Below are 21,832 nucleotides of genomic sequence, written 5' to 3'. Positions count from 1 at the left end.
ATATGACATGGGGACGAAAATGTAATTGTGGCCACAAAATTGAACAATGTGTGCACACAATGCCAATTTCGCTGTAACTTGCACATTAGTAAGTTTACGTATGTTGAAAGGATGTGGGAGGAATGACAGCAAAAACTGAATGGGGGGGGGGGGGGGATCCCCTTGGCACGTCTGGTGTCGTGCAAAATTGAGAGATTTATCCATAGAAAAACAATACTGTGCCACCGGCATGTCTTACCAACACTTGTCTCTGTGTTGTCCAGTTCACGGTCAGGGATACTCTTGGGATTCCCCTTCCATCAACGTAAAGGTGGGAGATAAAGTGTTGTGGAGGTGGGCGGTACCGATGTTCCAAAATACCGTTCGTATCGGTGTCCACCATGTTCCCAGCCCCGGTGATGCCAGTGACGACCATGATGTGATGTTCTCCAGTGGAGAGCTAAAGCCTGGGAATGGTAAAGAATGCAGTTTCTTAAAGAAGAAAAAAAATCCTCCATGTCACACAGATTTCCCCACACTTTTTTAATCCAAGCATCTGCTACAACACCATGACCCTCCACCCCCCAATAGAACCACTTTTTTGTGTTTACATACATGTATATACAATATCCCAAATCTTTTGACACATGCATCCCTTGGTGCACCTGCTAACCCTGACAACAATCCTCCAGTGCAGCCATCTGAAATTGTCTAAAGAAGCCATGCACCCATTTCCCAAGCACCTCAGGTGTGGGCGCACCACCGTCTGCTGTAACATAATTCCAATCCACTATAGTACATCATATCACCTCCATTGTGGTGAGCCCAACACTGTTAGATCTAAAAAGTAAACCATGCTTAACAAAGAACCTGACCTATTTGTTCTCTCCCTGCAGGCTACTTCGGCTACCGTTTCACCATTCCCGGTGTGTATTACTACAGCAGCGGGTACATCGACGAGAACAACAAATTGGAGCTACGGGGTGCTGTGAGAGTCGAGCCCCGGCTCACAAGCGTCAAGGATGTCAACGTCCGAGTCGGGGGTCTGGATGCCCTACACGTGACAGGCAGTATGAAGGCGTTTTATACCCAGTCTTGTATAGAGCACTGTAATTGTAATTGTAAAAGCATCTTGGGGCATTAGAGAAAGTGCAACTAAATGTGATTTCGTTTTTTTTTTAACCAAATAGTTGGAGACAGATGAATTTATGAATAACAAAGCAGGAATCGGTGGGGGTTCACAGCAGACGTGCTGGTTCAGTTTTCACATCAGATCCTGAGTCGTCATCTTTGTCATCCGCCCAGAGTCGCATCGCATCTCCAGGTCAACACACGAGTGCATCGCCACACCGGACTGCAATCAGACCAACCAATCATCGGACAGCCTTTCCTTCAGCACCTTAGCCTGCTTCACCCCCACTGTCCACTCCATCTGGCCCAACCAGGGCTCATACCACCAGGTCATCCATATCCAAGGGGACCGCCTCAGCAATGTGACCTGCGCTCTGGAGGTTTGTGGGTTTTTACACTTCCTCCTTAGACATTCCTTGATGGTGGAACCCAGTGTAAGAACGACAGCGGCTCAAGAGATTGATGTCCTGATGAAGCATATCATTTGTTGACATGTTACCGTGTCGTGCAGGTGACAGTGGGCGATGAGCCCTGCCAGGTGATCAACAGCACCCATTCGGAGATCTTCTGTCAGCTGAGTGCCAACAATAGTCTGCCAATCGGCATCGCTTTACCAATAGAGGTTCGAGTCAAGAACTTGGGCAAAGCTGTCATCGCAGTGGCTAAGGAGCTGGAGCGTCGCTTTGTCGTTTTGCCTGTTGTCGACTCGGTATGGCCCTCTGAAGGCAGCTATACCGGCCACACCCGGCTCTTTATCCAAGGGTCTGGTTTCTCAGAGGGACTTTTGACAGTTGCTGGAGAACCGTGTCCTGTGGTGTCAAAGAATTACACCTTGGTGGTCTGTGACAGCGTTCCCTCCCAGCCACATGAAGGCGATGTTGTTTTCCATTGGGGCAGTATCCAGACTTCCTGTTCCTCAGACTGTTCCTTTCTGTACACATCTTCCGTCACTCCAAACGTCACCGCCATTTCTCCTGACAGCATCCGCAATGACACCAATGTCACCATCTCCGGCGCAGGGTTTGGCGCCGACGTTGAGGATGTCGCAGTTTTCGCTAGGGGCATCGAATTGCAAGTCACCGCAGTCGTTGACAATGTCATTACGGCAATGGTCGAAGCTCTTCCTGCGGGCGAGCATGCCATTCAAGTGATTGTGAGAAGTAAAGGCTTGGCGACTGGAGATGTCACCCTGACCAGCCAGGCTCATGCTGCACTGAGCCCGAGTGAGGGCAGCCTGGAGGGGGGCACCTGGCTTCAGGTTACGGGGAATGGCTTCCTCCCAGGAAACACGAGCGTGATGGTCGACAGCAAACGGTGTGAGATTGAGGAGGTGACGCCCGGTAGCCTGAGGTGCCAGATGCCTCCGCATGACGAGGGACAGGTGTTAGTCAACATCCAGGTTTTAGACGTGGAATATTCTCCTCTCAACTTTACCTACTCTGCAGGCCAGACTCCCATCCTCAGCTCCATCAGTCCTGCCACTGGTAAGCGTGATGCCGCTGGTCTTGAAGATCCAGCCGTCAAAACCTAACCTGACATTTCGCCCCCTTGGACTTTTTAAAACCCAGGTCCGAGTGGTTCAGCGATTACATTGACTGGGTCAGGGTTTGGCATCGACAGGATGCATGTGACCATCACGGTGAACGGCGTAACTTGCAACAATCTCACGCTCACGGACAACCAGGTGGAATGCAACGTTGGGGACAACCCAGGCGGGGAGTACCTTGTCATGCTGTACCACCACATCAAAGGTTATGCTCGGTCAAACGTCACTTTCAGTTATGAACTGACGCTCGGCAGCGTGCAGCCCAACGAGGGTAAGCATTTAACATCGGAAAACCCGATGCAAACCAAAGAGCGCTGATATGGCTGTTTCGTCTGCTCTCCAGGTAGTTTTGGCGGTGGGGCTGAGCTGACTATCCTAGGCTCTGGCTTTGACCCACTCAAATCCATCGTGTTGATCTGTGATGAGGAATGCAGTATCAACCGAGAAGTATCCACGTCCACGCACCTCTACTGCCTGTCTCCATTCAACAATGGTATGAATATGACATTTTCATTTACCAATCACTAATCTTAAAACTCTAAGGCAAATGTTCTAAACACTAGGGCACCGCACTGCCCCAATATACCGTAAAACAATCATATATTGTCTCACAGTACAGTTCAAGGCAGGATTTGACAACAGGAGCTCTTTATTAAATTGCACCAGTGCCTCAGGTAGTGTTTTTCCTAATGCATTTTTTTACATCAGCTTGTATTGTCAGCAATTCATGCATTTAACTGCTAATCATTCCAAAGAATGTGAACGTGCTGGTTCTCTGAGGGTTTCCACTTGACATATGGTGAAATCCATTCTATATGATCGTATGATCGACCAGACTGCAGGAATGCCGTCTGCCTTGACAATGACAATAAGGCGTTACGGATGAGGGGACGTTCTTGTCATCCTTTTGTGATGTTTTCATTCAGACACCAACTCGGAGGCGAGCTGCACGGTGGCTGTAATTAACACGCTGATTGCTGTCAACATGTCGGATGGCTTCACGTACAAGACCCAGCTCACGCCCGTGATCACGGAGGTGTCGCCGCGGCGGGGAGGCACCGCCGGAGGCACCACGCTCACCATCAGCGGCTCAGGTTTCAGGTGCAGCCACGGGAACAGTCCCTATTCATGTACCACATGCTTAACACAATGGCAGGACACACTTGGATTAACGAAGTCCTCATCTTAAATTACATCACATGTTCGTCACATGCTATTACATTTGTAAAAGCGGAATGCTGAATAACACAACACTTAAATTAATCTGGTGTTTACAACGACTAATGACTTCCTGTGTCACAGCCCTAACTTGAATGAAGTCATCGTGACCATCGCAGGATCCGTGTGCGATGTTCAGTCGGCCAATGACACGCACATTGTGTGTGTCACCGGCGACCAGCGTCAGTCTCAGGAGACCACAGTGCAAGTCGGCATCAGAGGCCAGGGCATCGCCAAGACGGTACTTGTGTTCTTATTTCAGCCACTGAGAACAGGAATGGGAGAACTACATTTTTGTCATTTTGCAGGAGTGATGCAAGTCCCAGTATACTTGCAGTCAGAATTGTAACCAAACTTAGCTTTAAATCAGCATGAACTTGAAAGCCTCTATTCATTACTCACTTTCACCTATCCTGAGTAGCTCTGGAACACATCATCATCTGTCATCTGACTTTTGCTTTAGGACAATGCCTATTACTTCTACATTGATGTGTGGTCTTCGAAATACACGTGGGGTGGGTTGCATCCACCGGAGAAAGGTGCTTTCGCAATCATCACTAAAGGACAAACCATCCTCTTGGACACCAGCACCCCTGTACTCAAAATGCTTCTAATTCAAGGTGACTTATTAAAAAGGAAATAATCCACTATGACAAGCTCGTTTTGATGGTTTTGCCGCAGGGGTTTTGGTTTTAAAAGTGAAAATTAATTAATGAACTGATAACTAGATTTGGAAAGAAGTCAAGGAAGATTTGGACAGTCATGGATTGCAATGCCTTGTAAGGACTAAAGTAGCTGCTTGTTTGGGTTCAGGTGGCACGCTGGTGTTCGACGAAGCCGACATTGAGCTGCAGGCAGAGAACATCCTCATCACTGACGGCGGACGGTTGCAGGTGGGCCTGGAGGAGGCGCCATTCCAGCATAAAGCCATCATCACGCTGTACGGACACCCGCGCTCGCCCGAACTTCCCGTGTATGGCGCCAAAACGCTGGCCATCAGAGAGGGCATCCTGGACTTGCATGGTAGGGAAACAAAAGAGTGAACAGGGAACCTTTTGTCCCTTATGCGTGTTCTTCAGTTTTTTTGAGGAGCTTCTGGTCCAATTGTAAAACAGTCCTTTTGTCCTTCTGTTCCTGAAGGTAAACATGTTCCAGTCGTCTGGACCCACCTGGCCCAGACCGTGGATGAAAACTCCTCCACGCTTACCCTAATGAAGGCAGTGACGTGGGAAGCTGGAGATGAGATTGTCATTGCCTCTACTGGCCACAGGTAGATGTTGACTCTCATTACTTTTCGGATGTCAACACAATGTCAAAAAAGATTAACAATTTTTCGAGAGGCTTCAAGCTGTTGATTACCAGGAGAGTCTGGTCACTTAATGGTAACAAGGCAAAACATCTTCGCTGGGCTAAGGAAACTGGTATTTATGCTGAGGTCTTGTAAACAACAGATATTTGAACACAAACGGTGCAGTAACATGAACAATACTCACAAGCATGTGCTATTTATACTTTGTGAAAAACAACTACCGTAATATTAGTGCAACTTACTGAGCCGGTATGCCCATCTTCTGGTAGAGATGATTGTTTGCATTATACTGCCCTCTTGTGGCAAGCATGCACATACAAGAAGGTGCACAATGTAGAAAAATAATGGGATTGCATTTCAGTCGGTGCTTTTTACTTTTATTTATCCAAGTACCGAAGTTGAATCAGAATTTTACTAGTCTTTTACTTTCACATAAGTACCTGTACTTCTACTTAACTCATTCAGTACCAGCCAATTCTGGACCAAGTCTGAAAAGACGATTAAAAACGTCTTTGGGAGTGAATGAGTTTTAAAATACACCTTGTGACTACTTTTCCTACTTCTGCTTCAATGTATTCTTTTGATGAAAGGGTACGATAAACTGACTTTGACGTCCTGTCTCCTTCCAGGCACAGTCAGAGAGAAAATGAAGTCAAGATCATCGCAAGCGTGTCGGCCGATGGAAAGACAGTCACCCTGACCCAACCCCTCAAGTACTCCCACCTCGGGGTATCCGTCAACCTGCCCGATGGCACGGTCTTTGAGGCCCGGGCGGAGGTGGGTCTGCTGACCAGAAACGTGGTGGTGCGAGGCTCCCAAAACATAGACTGGCAGGAGAAGATTGAGGCCTGTGCAGATGGTTTCAACACAGGTATTGTTTTGCTTTGGTGGCGGAGTCAAGTCGAATGAGAATATTTTTATTTCATGAAACTGACGACTGTGTGCAGGAGAGTTCAGCACCCAAACTTGCTTCCAAGGAAGATTTGGGGAGGAGGCGGGCAGTGATGAGTTTGGCGTCGGAATCATGTTCCACGCCCCACGACCGAGCGAGGGTCTTGCCGTTGGGAGGTTGACCTACGTTGAGGTACAGTCTTCACTCAATTCTGTATATAGCGTTTCACCTACCGCAGCCCTCCCCGATATTATGGAAGCCTGAGGTTTATAGCAATCACCTTTTAGTGTTTTTTACAAATTCTTACTTTGCTAGAAATACTGCACTGGCAACGTATACTGAGCCTAACAAACCCCTCTTAAGTATCGCCACTTAACTTTCTTCTGAGCTGAAGGAACCTGTTGTAATGGGCAGTGTTTCTCAACCTTCACCTTTTGACATAGTTTGGTTCTTTGACACAGATCTACCATGCAGGACAGGCCTTCAGGCTGGGCCGCTACCCCATTCATTGGCATCTGATGGGAAACCTCGAATACAAATCATATATCCGCGGTTGTTCCATCCACAAGACGTTCAACAGGGCCGTGACCATCCACAACACCCACCGGCTCCTGGTGGAGCACAATGTCATCTTCAACATCATGGGCGGCGCCTTCTTCATTGAAGACGGCATCGAAACGGAGAACATCCTGCAGTACAACCTGGCTGTGTTTGTCAGGCAGAGCAGCAGCCTGTTGAATGATGACATCACCCCAGCCGCCTACTGGGTCACCAATCCCAACAACATTATTCGACACAATGTCGCAGCAGGAGGCACCCACTTTGGCTTCTGGTACCGCATGCACGAGCACCCTGATGGTCCTTCCTACGACAGGAACGTCTGCCAGAAGAAGGTTCCCCTCGGGGAGTTCCGCAACAACACAGTGCACTCTCAAGGTTGGTTCGGCCTCTGGATCTTCCAGGACTTTTTCCCCATGAAGGATGGCGATTGCGGTTCCACTATGCCAAAACCTGCCAAATTCCATCGCCTTACCACCTGGAACTGCGAAAAAGGGGCTGAGTGGGTCAATGCGGGCGCTGTGCAGTTTGTGGATTTCCTGGCGGTCAACAACGAGAAAGCCGGGCTAGAAGGCAAAGTCATCCTTCCGTGGGCAGTGACCAGCTTTGGGGAGGACGGCGGAGCTGGGGTGTTCAACTCCACCATCGTTGGCCACGTGGACGACCTCGGATTAGGCGTCGACTACTGCACGCATCGAGGCATCATCACACCATTCGCTGATGGCATGAGCGTCGACGGCACCAAATTCTTGAACTTTGACCGTGACTCCTGCGCAGCTATCGGGGTGACTACGATTGACGGGACATGTGGGGATCGCTGCGGTGGCTGGGCTGTCCGCTTAAGTGGGCTGCAGTTTGTGAATTCGCCCAATAAGGCTGCCTTCAGGTGGGAGCATGAGGTGCTGCTGGTGGACATGGACGGCTCCCTCACAGGTATTCTCGTCTTAACTAATGGGCAGTTTCATGAGGAGAGACTTTGAAAAGGGTCCCCATAAACCTAAAGCAAATTGACCTACTGAGAACTACACCACTCCCCCAAAAAATCATTTCATTGCTGTGTTTGTTTTATTGGCGTGTCAGTCCCCATCCGTAGCTATGCACTTTTTAAAACGATATGCCATCATTTTTGAGAACCATCGCCTTGGCAGCTGTTCACGTCAAGTTTGCGAATATTCTTTGACATCACATTGACATTGTTTTCCAGGGAATATCAACCATAAAGTCATTCCGATGAGCGGCCTCCTTGACTTGGCGCATTGCTCCGAGAGCCCGGACTTCAGCTTGGTGTTCCCTGCAGCTGTGTGCGACCATACAGTCGATTTTCATCGTGTGGGTCTGAATAATCCCACGCCGTCTTCTCTAAACTCCAAGGATCTCGTATTCAACAACTTGCATGGTATTACATCTCACAGACAAGCCACTCCTGATAATATCTTGGGTTATTCTTTAACTTATGTTTTGCATACAGACACCAGGATCATACAGAAATATCATGATGAGCACTAGCCAGCTCAGTGCTAACACCTCCAGGGATGCGTAATAATATATTTTTATTTATTTGTTTTTTTAAGGCAGTAGTGTGATCCCCTACTTGAAGAAGAGATTGACCCACAAGTTTGGCTGGATGGGCATTCTACCTTCAGGCCTCACGTACAACATGTACTTTGATAAGGCTGACCAACTCACAAACATCACCTATAGTGCAACTTTCTATGGCTTTGAGGTACACCAGCCCAAAAGTCTGGGACGATGATAGCAGTGGCTTGTGCATTGATTCACCAGGATTCATTCTGTCTCGTAGTCAGATCAATTTGTGATCATCCACCACAACTTCAGCCAGAATCCAAATAAGGTCCGAATCCTGGACGAGAGGAACGCCTCATCGTTGCCCCTCAGCTTCGACACTAACCACAACGGCGACTGGTACCTCGACAATAAAGACCTCTTTTATATGGGTGAGGCCTGCTTTTTTTGTTTTATCCATTCCAAAGTATACACCAGTGTACATGTGGGAAACATCTTAAGCAATTTGGAGACCCCACATGTGATGAGGAAAAATTGCCTACTGACAGCTCTTATGTGTGATGTAATGGAGAATACACCACACACGTAACATCTGTCCTAGTACAAACGCACTCCACACCACAGGACAATCTTTTAGAGACATTTTATAGTCAGGCCATAGCTAATTTTGATCATACGCGAATTTGACTCAAAATCAGGCTCATCATCGGTATGCGTTCATTCATTCATTCATTCAGTGTCTGGGAAGACGAGCCAGCGCAAGCGTCGCAGCAGCGTGGATCGTAACTCAGTGGACGTAGCGGTAGATTTCAAGGTCTACCGATGCTTCTTCGACAATTGCATCCCACCGCCGCCCGCTACAGTCGCCCCGCTGCCCACCCATCGGCCTGACGACTTCATGTACGATAACATTTAGCACTCCCCAGCTACATGACGGTCATTATTGCAATGTAGTCTGTGTGCTTTGCAGTCTGTGGTCCAACACATCATTCTGGGAGAAGTCGGCTGAAAATGGCTTCAGTGTGCCAAGAGAGGGGGCAGATGTGCTCATTCCATCAGGTAATATTAAATTTGCATTGAAAGATTTGCAAATTCCAAAATTTATGGGAGTGACTTGCACTAGCAACCCTTGACGGAACAAGCCAAGATTTGTGGCTGGCAATCCGAAGTGCGACGAGTCACTTGTCCATCCACAGGAATGTGGGTGGTCTTGGACGGCAATACGCCTCTCCTCAACAAACTGATAATCAAGGGAGTCCTGGAGGTCCCACAACCATCCAACAGCTCATCCGGTCGCCTGTCGCGGGCTGTGCCGCAGAACCGCACAGTTGTCATCGATGCAGTCTATATCTTTATTCAGGTATGGGTCAAAGCTGGAATCTCTCTAATGACCATCAAGTCGGTGCTGACAGAAGCGATGTGTGCTTGGGTTCCAGGGCGGCAGGCTGTTGGCAGGCTGGAAGGATGAACCCTTCACTGGGGATCTGCACATCAGACTGAGAGGGAACCACAGCACCCCTGACTGGCCTCTACCAAATGGGCCCAACCAGGGATCCAAGGTACTGGGTGTGTTTGGCACCCTGGAGCTTTACGGACAACAGCACAGCGTGTATCACACCAAGCTCGCCACCACGGCTAACGCCGGGTCCAGCACACTCACCCTGATGGAGCCTGTCGACTGGAAGGTCCGGCTCAATTTTTTTTTTTAAAGTTCATTTTCAATTTGTGAGTCTGCACGTTGTTATAGTTACATACGTATGCACACGTGGACAGGCTGGAGACGAGGTGATCATCTCTACCACCAGCTACAGCGTCTGGGAGACGGAGAAGCGAGAGATAGCTGTCGTCTCTGCCGACGGCCGCGTCCTCACCTTGAACCGTCCTCTGAGCCACACTCACGTCGGTCAGCTGACGCCTAAACTCTTTAAATAACCACGATTACACGCTTTTAAAGGGGACAGACGAGATATGAGACTCTTGATTATTGAAGATGGTTCACCTTTAATCCAAATTGCTTCTTCAATTCTAAGATTGAGGGTGGTTAATTTGCATCTGATAGGGGGTCCAGAGGGTTGTTGTTGTTGCTAGGTTGAGCGGGTGATTGACGGGTTTGCCGAACGGCCAGTGGTTTACCTGTCTGGGGACAAAATGGCTCATTGTTGGCCACTTTTTCAGTACTCGAAAGCCAAGTTTTCAGTTCATTCCAATTTCCCAACAAAGGGACATTACTTTGAGGTGAGTACTGTTCTCATTCTTGATAGCGAGGACTACTGGTTTGAAAGAACATAATCTCTCAAAGAATGTCTCACGTCATGAAAAAAAATGGCCAATAAAAAGCCATTTGGCCATCAAACTTCGAGTTGCCGCTATTCAACTCAAGTCGATCTACAGACTTTTTCAAGGCCCTGATCTAACAAAAGGAATAGAACAGCTGAGATTTGTTGCCCATGTGTAATTATATTAATTAGTGCGAAATGTCTCAAATCAAGATTTCGGTTTTGCCTCCGTCTCCCGTTCCAGGTGAAATTCACTCAATTGAGGGAACATTGCGGTCCTACAAGCTGGCGGCAGACGTCGGCCTGCTGACCAGAAATATCAAGATCATCGGCGACGAATATGCCAACATGTTTGCCGAATCATTTGGTGCCCGTTTGCTAGTTGGAGCCTTCTCCTTGGAAGGGATCGACTTCAGAGGTATTCTTGAAAAAGAAATGTCTTAAGAAGAACTGGAATCGGTTGACTGATTTTGGGAAAGACGTGTCCCGAAACTTTTACTCCCATAGTCTAACTGTTCTTCTAGGCAAGGCTCAACTCTGGAATGTAGAGTTCTTTCACTCCGGTCAGGAAGGCTGGACCGATGAGTACGACCCACGATATTCTGTGGCCTTCATCGGCCTAGGAAGGGTACATGCAAATTGCCTGCTCCATCGTCTTTTTATTCGGTACACCTGCTTAAGGGGACTCTATTGTCTTCCAGGCCAACGACTCGTCTATTCAGGGCTGCTCCTTCCACAACGGCTTCTCGCCGGCCATCGGCGTGTTCAGAACAGACGACTTGGCTATTGAGGACAACGTCATCCATCACACCGTGGGCGACGGTACCCACAAACTACACTTTATTTAGTCGAGCTGCTGTGTCTTTATTTTAATCGTCTGTTATGGTCCTGGTCCAGGGATCAGAGTGTGGGGCAACAGGATCATGTTGAGGAGGAACTTGGTTACCATGACTTTGTGGCCCGGATCGTACCAGGACAGAAGGGAGGAATTCAACTATGACTGGAGCGCCGCCTTTAAGGTCGGTCCAAAATGTCACTTTAAAGTTAAGGTTCATGACGGTATTTGTTGGAGAAAAAGAGAAAGCCAGCCTTCCTACATTATGATTGTTCTTGGCATCAGGTGAATGAAGGGGCGGAGGTGGTGATGCAGCACAACATTGCGGCGGGCTACGAGCGAGTCGCCTTCCGCATTGATGGCGAGCCATGTCCAGGTAACGTTTTTTTTTTTTTTTTGGTACTGTTTCAAAATCTGCATTTTAAAAACAATCATCCTCCAAGAGGTGACGTAATCTTGTGCAGGTGCCTCCAACGGAAACGAGCCTTGGTCTAACAATGAGGCTCACGGCGGCCTCTACGGCGTCTTCATGAACCGCGACGGGCTGTCCGGGTGCTCGTTAATCCGCGACTTCTTCATCTGGAGAAACTTTGACTATGGAATCTACTTCCAGGTAGGAACTCATCACCTTGTGTTATTGTTATAGTTTATTTTGATTAGATATCTGTTTTTCTTGCATTAACTGAGCCACTTTGAGCTAAAGTGGGCTAACTCCATCTTGGTCCTTTGGTTGTAGTCGTGACATCAAGTTTTATGGCTACAACAAAATCTGTTGGATTTATGACATCATCATTTTCCTTAATCTCTCCCAGACCATCATGAGCATCACAGTGTCCAATGTGACTTTGGTGGACAACGGCATGGGAATCATGCCCATGATCTTTGACCCGCCCTCTCTGTCCCACTTGTATGCTGATAAGAAGGTCCGCGTAGAGGTAAGACGTCAACACCGCCTGGCTTTCTTTTTTTCTTTTTTTTTTTTTAAATACAGTACGCGTTCGCCACGACCTGGTCTTATTTTCTGGGTTTTTTTCCCCCCAGAATGCTGTGGTTGTTGGCGGAAGCCCCCACTTCAACTGCTCCCACACACTGGATGCCAACGACTTTAACACAATCAGTAGCAACTTCCATCGAGCACCCAGGCCCATCAATGGTAACAAATTGTACATTCAAATTTTGAATGACTTATCAATTGGTGAATTTCAGAAGTAAAATAAATGACTACATTACATATAATGCCCCCCCCCCCCCCAAAAAAAGTCTGTTACCTGGTTTGTGCTTGTGTCCAGGTGGCAGATCGGGAATCTGCTGGCCATCTTTCGCATCCGCACACAACAACGCTCCGGTGAAGCCCTTTCCTGGCAACATCAACTACAATGCCATCAATGGCCTGATGGAAGTGGCTGGTGAGTTGAAAAAACGGCCGTCGCATGACTCGTCACAGGAGAGTATCCCCACAAGAGTGTCAACTTGCTGCCCCGTCCAGATTCAACGTTCGTGGGGTTCCGCAGCATGTGCTCGGGCCAGACCAACGTGATGTTCATTAGCAACCCTTTCAATGAGGACCTGCAGCACCCCGTTCATGTTTGGAACTTGACCATCGTCAACAGCACCAAGGAGGCTAGAATCTTCATCCACAGGCCTGACGTCAGGTTATTTATTTTTTTCCCGAAATTATTTGTCTCTCTTTTATTTTTTCCGTCATTATTTTACTATTAAAATATCTCTATTGATTTATGTTTTCCAAGAAAAGCAAAGTCAGTGTCTGTCTATGATATTGTTCCGGGGGCTTTATTAATTTCATTATGTTTTCTCTTTATTTCAATTTTTATTTTGTGATGTCTGTGTGTCTATCAGGAAAGCGAACCCGGCCGACTGTGTGGACATGGACTGTGACGGCAAGAAGAAGACTATGCTACGTGACCAGGACGGTTCATTGCTGTCGGCGGTGGGCAGCGTGCTGCCCCAGTCCGAGTTCGAGTGGGATGGTGACCCCAGGAGGGGGCTGGGTGACTACCGCATCCCCAAGGCCATGCTGACCCACCCCAACGGCTCCCGCATCCCCGTGGAGCAGATTGCCCCGAATAAAGGTAAATCGTCAGACAATGTCCTTGCCACGCATGGCGTAAAGGTCATTCCGTTTAAGAATTCAGTCAGTTCATGAATATTTTTAAACCAATTAAATCAAACATGTAAATTCAGTCGTATTTGTAAATTAAATGAAGTCTGTGAAGTAATTTCAAAATGTATATAATATTTGGAAATCAAAGGGTCCATTCAAATAATTTAGAAAGATGAGAAACCACAATTTAATTTGTATATTATTGAATTGCTCAAATTTTTGAATTGAATACAACTTGAGTCAAATCATGTTACTTTCATGAGTCAATTCAATTTGTGAACTAAATTTGATTTTTCATTTTTTCAATTAAAGTGACAATGACGTAAATCAAATGAGTAAATTAAATGAACAAATACTCACGGCTCAGTGGTAGAGTGATCGTTTCCCAACCCAGAAGTTTGTGGTTCAATCCTCCGGCCATTGCGTCCATGTCGAAGTGGCCTTGAGTAAGATACTGAACGCCCAGTTGCTCCCGATGCTGCGTCATCAGTAGGTGAATGAGGTAACAGTGTAAAGCGCTTTGAATATCTGAGGTAGAAAAACACTATTTAAGTGACAGCCCATTTACAATCAATGAAAATATATTTGTCTATAATTGGACAAGCTGACGGGCATTCCTGAGTGACATTTGCGGCATCTTCTTTGCAATCAGGCGTGATCCGATCCAACTGCACATACGTGAGTGCTTGGCAGGCGTACGAATGTTCCACACTCAACTACAGGATGCTGGTCATTGAATGTCTGGATGCTGACACGGAGACCCGACGTCTCAGCCCGGTAGCCGTACTGAGCGAAGGCTACATCGACCTCATCAATGGTACGAGCGCCACAACGTTCAAGTGAATCCGAACCGATATAAAAAGTCTACACAGCCCAAATGACAGTTTTGTTTTTTTGTGTGACGAAATGGCAAAATGAGACCAAGATAAATCACTTCAATGTGACCTATAAACTGGACAACTCCATTTTGATTTTTTTTTCAATTAAGTCAAGTCCAGAGAGACTTTAAAAAAAAATAAAAACAAGACGCAAATTTACATTAAGTGGAATCCAGAAAGACTCGTTTTATGAACATAAAAACATTCATGTGATTTTTAAAAAGTTGTCTTTATTTTATATTTAATTTTAAAAAATGTTGGTCTCAAACGTAACTGTTAAATTGCTTTTTCAAGAAAGCATTGGAAAAACCACTTGTTGTTTTTTGTTATCTGTATCTGCTAACATCTTACTTAGTTACTTTAAAAGCCACCAAAATGCCATCTATTAGCAGTAAAATAAAGTGACTAAATTACTTTGAAAACCAAATACAGGTACTGTAAACAGTAAAGTCCGTTACTTTTTCAAGGTCACTAAGGCAACACCGCCGGTAACGCTCTTCAGCCGTGGACGCAAAATGGCGGCGCCCATAAGTGCACATCGTCAAACTTAGTGCAGACTCTACGTGCCACATAAGCACAAAACAACAATAAACATCAAGTACGCTTCTCTACACACGCTTAACATAGTGAAAAGACCACATTAACATCCGCAAGCTGTGTGTAAGACACTTAATTAGGTTCTTGGCGAATTTAAGAGAGATGCCAGAGAACTGTCCCAGAGAGCTGTCAATCAAATCGGCTAGGCAGAAAAGGCAAATAGACACAAAATAAAACGACTCAATCACTATTTAGTGTACTCACTTGTGGATCAGAGACGCACACAATCACTGCACACTGGACAAATTCTCCCATGTTGGCGCAATAATTTAGACTGCCAACAGCTAATGGACAATATCGCCCAGAATGCATTGCGCTTCTCACGTGAGAAGGTACATTTCAGTGACGTAACTCAAGGCGTCATTTACAACCCCCTCACCCCAAATATAATAATAATTATTATTATAATAATGAACATGAGTATTTGGAACTGGTCTAAGGCGTCATAAAAATAAATATTATACAAGGTGGTTGCACACGTGTGCACACCCTTTTGGCTGTGTTCAGAATGACGCAATCAATTAGCTTTTTTTCACATATATTTGGTTATCGCTACTCTTACTCAGTTACAGTTACAAATCCAAGATAAGCTGCGCTCATTAAATTATATTATAATTACTACCCCGCACCTCTCAGTTTCTTTCACTTTGCATTAGTTACATTGTTACTTTCAGGTACTTGATAGAGTTACATTGTTATTGGTCCAATTAGTTATGTCCAGATACTTAGTTACAGTTACTGTTAGAGATTTTCTCGGACAAAGTTAAAGAAATGACTTGGCACACAGGAAAATTGTCTTCAATATCGGCGGAAGCGGATCTCTGAGAGCGAACGACGGTTAGTTGCTCCGCGATCACACTCCAGCTCCCTTCCCGCCAATTCAGGCTTTTATTGTAACATACAAGGAAAACACTGCCCCCGATATTTGCATGCCGCACCCCCGGTCCGGCCCCTCGGTAGTGATTGGTTACCTGTTTTTCAAACTTGAACCACCAGTACATTGGCGCCTTTTCTGGCTGGTCTACATCGAATTAGCATGTTGTAGATTTTGCGGATGGTCAATGTCGTCTGGGCGCGACGGGTGTTCTCAACTGGTCTTTTGTTGCTCAACCGCTGTTCCCGAATTATTCATTCCCCTTTTGTGACCGAGTTTCGCCCTCTCCCCCGTGATCGCCCACCTGTATTGACGTGCTAATTGTGGACTTCAACAGCCCTCCGGCTTTGTGCACAGGAATTTGGGGGTGCTGGATACGCACCCAAACGTTTAGATGTGCCCAGATTAAATGAAACTTTAAACATGATACAATTTTGCTCATAGATTCCTCTGACAGTTACTCATTAAAATAACTCAGTTACGGTTACTTAGATACAAATTGGAACGTGGCTGTGTTAAGAATGAGCCACTCATATTCAAACTCACCTAAAATGGGACTTGTGAAGCACCTGCCGCTATAAAGTGCGGAACCTCAATTAAAGTTCAGCTGTTCACGTCACTGCTCCACTTGATTCACATGAATGCGCATAAATATTCCTCATCGTAAAAAGTTTCTGTGTGTTTGTGTGTGTGTGTGTTTTTGTGTGTGTGTGTCCAGGCCCTCAGGACCACGGCTGGTGTTCAGGTTACACGTGTCAGAAGAGGGTGTCCCTCTTCCACAGCATCGTGGCCACAGGGCGCGCTGTGGACGTTTTCTTCACGAGCACCAGTCCTCAAAAGCTGCGACTCATGATGCTCAACGCCGACGAGAACGAGGTCAGAGTACATTTAAAAAAAGAATAAAAATGCATGTCCACATTATGTTCCGGTTTCCTGTCAAATAAAAAGTATGCAATTTATTTTCCTTCAAATACTTTTGACGTTATTTACTGTATGTAGATGATTGTTGATGGCTTTATTTTGTTGTTTGGTTCCCCGCAGAGTGTGCTGGTGTCCGTCTTCTACTCCAAGCCGCAGCAGATGGACGTGTACGTCGGCAACCAGCTGGTGGCACCCACCAATGCCGAGTGGAATGACGACAACACCGACTTCACCCTCAAGGAGCCCACCTACGATGGTATTAAACATCAAATAGAGCCAAATGTGTGCGTGTGTGTGGCCACTAGGGAACAGAACATACGAGGAAGCAGCCGTAATATTAGTTAACATTCATACTTTTCGCAGAGGATAAAGAACATATGACTATGACTTTTGTAATATTGTTTGTCTACATGTGTCCAACATGTGTTTGTGTTGCTATACAAGTTGTTCAAAGGTTTATAAATTGTGCAATATTGATGCTAATTTTTCATTAGCCTGTCTATGGTGTTTCCCATTATGTTTTAGCATTAAGCTAGCAGACCTGGCCTCTCTCTTGTCACCTAAATGAGTTGTCAAAAATATACATGTTTTGCCTGCAGGTCAATACGTCCCAGAGCTCAACGGCTCCACACTGGGCACCAACTTCTTTGATCGGACCTCCAAGATGTTGAAGGTCCTGCTGAGAGGATCGGAGCCCGTGGAGATCCGGATGGGAGCCAAGCTCTTCATCTCATTCAACCTGCCCACCATGACTGAGGACGAGTTCTTTAGTGACAACCTGATCCGCAACCTGGCCGCCTTCTTCAAGGTCCCGTCCAACATGATTCGGGTCACCAAGATCATCAGGGAGGAATCCAGGCGGAGGAAGAGGTCCACTGGCTTGACGGTGGAGGTGGAGATCAAGAAGCCGCCAGTCCAGCAGATCTCCAACACCACCGATGGTGAGATTTGGATCATGGTGGACTAATTGGCTAACATGTCTTCGTCACAGTTTTGAGGTTATGGATTTGAATCCCATAAATTTTTTGTATTTTCTTGTGGGTACTCTCTCACAAAATATCAATTAGCCTTAAAGCCTCAGCATTCCTGATTTTGTGCCCCCAGGTGAGGAGGATTTCAAGGTATTGCAGAACATTGCAGACAATTTGGGTCAGGCGGCCATCTCGGGCAACCTCAGTCAGTCCATCGGGTTCAACATCTCGTCAGTGGGAGTGATTGCGCCCCCGCCTCCGTCTTCGGACCCTCGCTGGAACGAAGTAAGACCAAAATCACTGTGAATGACACAACAAAATAAAACCCAGGAAGGGAAATCATACCTTGGCCTGGGCATGCAGGAGGCCTCTGTGGAAGTGACAAGAGAGGAGCCGAAAGTGAGCCACGTGTCCAGCGTGGAGAAGCTGCTCGTGGTGCAGGAGCCCATCGCGGGTAACTACGGGGGGCCGCTGATGCAGCAGCCAAGCATCATGGCCGTGGACCAGCAGGTGAGCCGCTACACGTATTTACTCGACAACCTCAGCCCCCCCCAAAAAAAGCACATTCACTTTTTGAAAAATTCCATAAAACCCTTGACGACTATCGATACTGCCAATCGGCAACCTGAAGAAAGTCGTTTCTTGAAGAGGCTGATCGAGAAGTGAAATTACTGTTGAATTTTTTGCAATTTCTTAAAATGTAAAGAAAATAGTCCAACACTTGAATTACAAAAATACGTTTTCAGGAACTACAAGACAAGGATGTAATCGTTCCTAAATACTGTACTGTACTTATTTAAAATAAAAATACATTGGACAAAAATAAAATTATGCGGGAAAACTTGTAAAGATTTAGCAAAAAAATGTTTTTTCTAAAATTGAAAAAAAAACGAAACAAAAATTAAAAACCACGACAAAAAAATTAATACATTTTCTGAAATACAAATCAAAAATCCTGAATATTACACTTCCATATAAATTTAAAATAAAAATTGAAAATATTTTATAAAAAAAAAACAATGCCAGAAAAATGAAAACAATGTCCAAAAAAAACGAAAAATAAAAATGTAAAATAAATCACGCAAAATAAAACTAACTACAATGAATACATTAAAAAAATTAAATCAATTTGCGACAAGAGATACCTGTATTTTCCACCGTAAAAGAACTCAACAAAAAAAACACTTTGCTTTCAAAACACTCAAATTCAAGCAGCAATTCTTTCACATACCACTAGAGCGAGGCCGCGTTCCACTCCGACACACCGTAAAACACCGCTCCCAACAATTTTGACCTCCAGGGCGACTGCGTCTCGGTGGGTGTGACCACCATGACGGTGACGGCCACCCTGAAGGACTCCACCGGCGCCAGCGTGAACGGCCTGGAAGGCAACTCCACCATCTTATTCCGCTCCTGCTGGGCCAACTTCAGCGACCTGTCGGTGGTCAACAGTGGCGACAACCTCACCATGGTGTTCAGCTTGAACGACTGGCGTGCCACCTCGCAGGAATTCAGCGTCCGGGAGATCCCCACGCCCACTCCGACACCCTTTGACAACATCACGCGAGCCACCGTACCTGACGACAGTGTGTTCGCCATGGGTAGCACCGTCTTGCCTGGGAGTTTGTGCCTGGTCAGCGTCATTTACACATTCGCCTGCTGTACCGATGACCTGCCCATTTGTTAGGGTGCGCTGTCCAGTCACCACCTGGGACAAAAAATGTGCCAGGTTAAATCATCTATCCATTTTCTGTGATAATTTAATAATATTAACAATAATAATTTGGGTTTACAAACTCAAAATATGATTTTCTTCTTACTTATTTGTGCATTAATTGTGTGAGTGCTAAAAGCATGTTATTCCCATTTCTCTCTTGACCATTATTTTGACATGCAACTACTTACATGTAATTCATATTCCAAAAATAATAATAAATCACATCTTGCTAGCTATTTTATATTTTACTGGTTCCAAAAATGTGCAGTTTTCCCAAAATTCTACATTTTCCCATTTGTTCCCATTGGGACGCGTAACATCCCAGGTTCACATGGTTCCCATTAGAAATTCAATTCATTCTAGTTCATTCATCTAATTCTACATGCAGCTTCTTTATTTTTCCATTCAGCATTTCCACATTCACACTCAAAATTCTCCAGAAATTGCAAATGTCAAGTTATTAAAGTCTATGATGCTCAATTCAATTGAGGGGGGAAACGTGTAAAAACATTTACTGACCGGTCACCAGCTAATTTGCGAGATACATATAAACAAAGAAATATTCTAGAGTGTATCCCACTTCTCTTGCCAGAAGTCAAATGGCATTAAAGACTACATGCGCTTTGTCATTGCCTAGTGATCAGTCCAGCTGCACAACAAAAATAAAGATAAGACTAAAAATAAGTGTTGGGTGAACGCATAATTTCAATGCAACAAACTTTGATAACATTTTAAGTTGGTCATTTCAACGAAATGTTTGAATTTTTGCTGTCATGAAAATTGGCTTCGGGTATTTCACAACAAAGAAATAAGTGTTTACTGCACTGGTGTCAAACTCAAGGCCCGGGGGCCAGATCCGGCCCGTCAGGTCATTTTATGTGGCCCGCGAAAGCAAATCATGTGCGTCAACTTGTTAAAATCTGTACCGAAATGTCAAATTATCAGGTGTAATAAATAACGTTGAAATTTTTGCAATAATTCTGTTACCCTGTATACACTCACTTGAACAATAATTGAACAAACTATTATAATTGATTTGACTGATTTCCAAACTAGCAATCTATTTGTTGTGTACAAGTAATAATTTTGTGGTTTCACTATCATAATGACCCTCCAAGGGAAGATTCATCCATCCATCGATTTTCCGATCCGCTTATCCTCACAAGGGTCAAGTGGGTTGCTGGAGCCTATCCCAGCCGTCTTCAGGCAGGGTACACCCTGAACTGGTTGCCAGCCAATCGCAGGGCACACAGAGACAAACAACCATCCGCACTCGCACTCACACTAAGGGACAATTTTAGAGTGTTCAATCAGCCTACCATGCATGTTTTTGGAATGTGGGAGGAAACCGGAGTACCCATAGAAAACCCACGCAGGCCCGGGGAGAACATGCAAACTCCACACAGGGAGGCCGGAGCTGGAATTGAACCCGGTACCTCTGCACTGTGAGGTCGACATGCTAACCCCTGGACCACCGGGCCGCCCTCCGAAGGAAGATGTTACTCCAACGCGACTAAAATAAGTTTGACACCCGTGGTTTACAGGAACGGTTGTCCCTTTAACTCATTCAATCCCAACCATTTTCACTGGAGCAACCCCTTCAATCCCAGCGTTTTACTGGATTTTGACTGATCTTGCAAGGCCCACAGAATATTTGGTTATAAAATTAAATAAGATATCCTGTATTTGTCCCACACTGGGGAAATTTACAGTCTACAGCAGCAAAATTGGGGGCTAGAAAGGAAAAAAACAAAGTGTTTGCATTCACAAAAAATTCTACTTCTAATGCTATATGAACACGCAGCCTACCAAAATAAAATTTGGACTCTCTTCTTTCAGCAGAAAAAAAAATTGTTTCTATCTTTATCCATTCTTCAGCAATCAGCATTACAAAATGGCTAAATTTCATGAAAATGGTGATTCTGCTTTTTGTAAAAGTATGCATTTCAATCACAGGAGACACCACTGCCACCTACAGGTCGTTTTTTTACATGATTTACAATGCAAACGGCTTATTCTCATTCACAGATTGCATCAGACTCTCCTCCTCTCTATGACGCAAAAAAAAAAAGACTTAGACGTACAAGTACGTCCTTGGTAGGCGGAGCCTAATTTTAAAAAGACGTACAAGTACGTCTTGTGGAATGAAAGAGTTTTAATTTAACCCCAACTTAACGATAGAAGTAAAAACAGCTTGCTTGCTATGTTGCGCAAAATGTTTTATTTTCATCGTTCTCACTTCTCTCATCGGAAGTCAGCCTCATTCACGAGGACAATAAACTACGAGAAATACACGTAGATGCCTTGAAATGTTCATTCCACTGTCCATGGTCCTGATCGACGTCCGCCTGGCGGTTTTTTTTTTTTTTTTGCGTGCGTTATTTTGCGCTTCACTAGAGGGCACAATTGCTCCATGGCAGCTGCCGCACGCATCGCGCGGAGACTGCAGCTCAGAGCAACACTATCCGAGCAAAAGAAAGAACG

The 21,832-nt window shown here is 45.5% G+C and overlaps 1 protein-coding gene and 1 long non-coding RNA gene across 2 annotated transcripts in view; one reads left to right on the top strand and one right to left on the bottom strand.

Moving 5' to 3' along the window:
- The window catches only part of pkhd1l1.1 (PKHD1 like 1, tandem duplicate 1), a 31,530-nt gene extending 11,204 nt beyond the window's left edge, over positions 1–20,326 (top strand). The window contains exons 35-74 of the mRNA XM_086136782.1: positions 264–455; positions 876–1,049; positions 1,285–1,490; positions 1,622–2,594; positions 2,679–2,927; positions 3,000–3,149; positions 3,583–3,757; positions 3,959–4,115; positions 4,338–4,494; positions 4,688–4,897; positions 5,015–5,144; positions 5,813–6,054; positions 6,131–6,267; positions 6,537–7,566; positions 7,838–8,029; positions 8,205–8,356; positions 8,435–8,588; positions 8,895–9,057; positions 9,128–9,216; positions 9,354–9,517; positions 9,594–9,842; positions 9,931–10,060; positions 10,678–10,851; positions 10,958–11,061; positions 11,135–11,255; positions 11,331–11,452; positions 11,554–11,644; positions 11,733–11,881; positions 12,081–12,203; positions 12,310–12,421; positions 12,558–12,674; positions 12,755–12,920; positions 13,126–13,358; positions 14,043–14,207; positions 16,458–16,615; positions 16,781–16,916; positions 17,260–17,601; positions 17,765–17,916; positions 17,995–18,141; positions 18,932–20,326. Coding sequence (XP_085992908.1) covers positions 264–455; positions 876–1,049; positions 1,285–1,490; positions 1,622–2,594; positions 2,679–2,927; positions 3,000–3,149; positions 3,583–3,757; positions 3,959–4,115; positions 4,338–4,494; positions 4,688–4,897; positions 5,015–5,144; positions 5,813–6,054; positions 6,131–6,267; positions 6,537–7,566; positions 7,838–8,029; positions 8,205–8,356; positions 8,435–8,588; positions 8,895–9,057; positions 9,128–9,216; positions 9,354–9,517; positions 9,594–9,842; positions 9,931–10,060; positions 10,678–10,851; positions 10,958–11,061; positions 11,135–11,255; positions 11,331–11,452; positions 11,554–11,644; positions 11,733–11,881; positions 12,081–12,203; positions 12,310–12,421; positions 12,558–12,674; positions 12,755–12,920; positions 13,126–13,358; positions 14,043–14,207; positions 16,458–16,615; positions 16,781–16,916; positions 17,260–17,601; positions 17,765–17,916; positions 17,995–18,141; positions 18,932–19,318 — 8,474 coding nt within the window. The 3' untranslated portion in view covers positions 19,319–20,326. The remainder of the gene's footprint in view (positions 1–263; positions 456–875; positions 1,050–1,284; positions 1,491–1,621; positions 2,595–2,678; positions 2,928–2,999; positions 3,150–3,582; positions 3,758–3,958; positions 4,116–4,337; positions 4,495–4,687; positions 4,898–5,014; positions 5,145–5,812; positions 6,055–6,130; positions 6,268–6,536; positions 7,567–7,837; positions 8,030–8,204; positions 8,357–8,434; positions 8,589–8,894; positions 9,058–9,127; positions 9,217–9,353; positions 9,518–9,593; positions 9,843–9,930; positions 10,061–10,677; positions 10,852–10,957; positions 11,062–11,134; positions 11,256–11,330; positions 11,453–11,553; positions 11,645–11,732; positions 11,882–12,080; positions 12,204–12,309; positions 12,422–12,557; positions 12,675–12,754; positions 12,921–13,125; positions 13,359–14,042; positions 14,208–16,457; positions 16,616–16,780; positions 16,917–17,259; positions 17,602–17,764; positions 17,917–17,994; positions 18,142–18,931) is intronic.
- Positions 308–15,161, bottom strand: LOC147190995 (uncharacterized). The gene is made up of 3 exons (XR_015103733.1): positions 15,070–15,161; positions 13,751–13,918; positions 308–446 (listed from the first exon to the last, which is right to left on the bottom strand). It is a non-coding gene; the product is annotated as an uncharacterized LOC147190995 (long non-coding RNA).
- Positions 20,327–21,832: the final 1,506 nt, after the last annotated feature.

This window comes from Hippocampus guttulatus, chromosome 18 (genome assembly GCF_054856545.1).
Source record: "Hippocampus guttulatus isolate MCC_2025c chromosome 18, RoL_Hgut_1.0, whole genome shotgun sequence".
Classification (NCBI taxonomy): domain Eukaryota; kingdom Metazoa; phylum Chordata; class Actinopteri; order Syngnathiformes; family Syngnathidae; genus Hippocampus; species Hippocampus guttulatus.
Note: the sequence above shows the minus strand (reverse complement) of the source record. Positions and strands in the feature narration are given on the sequence as shown.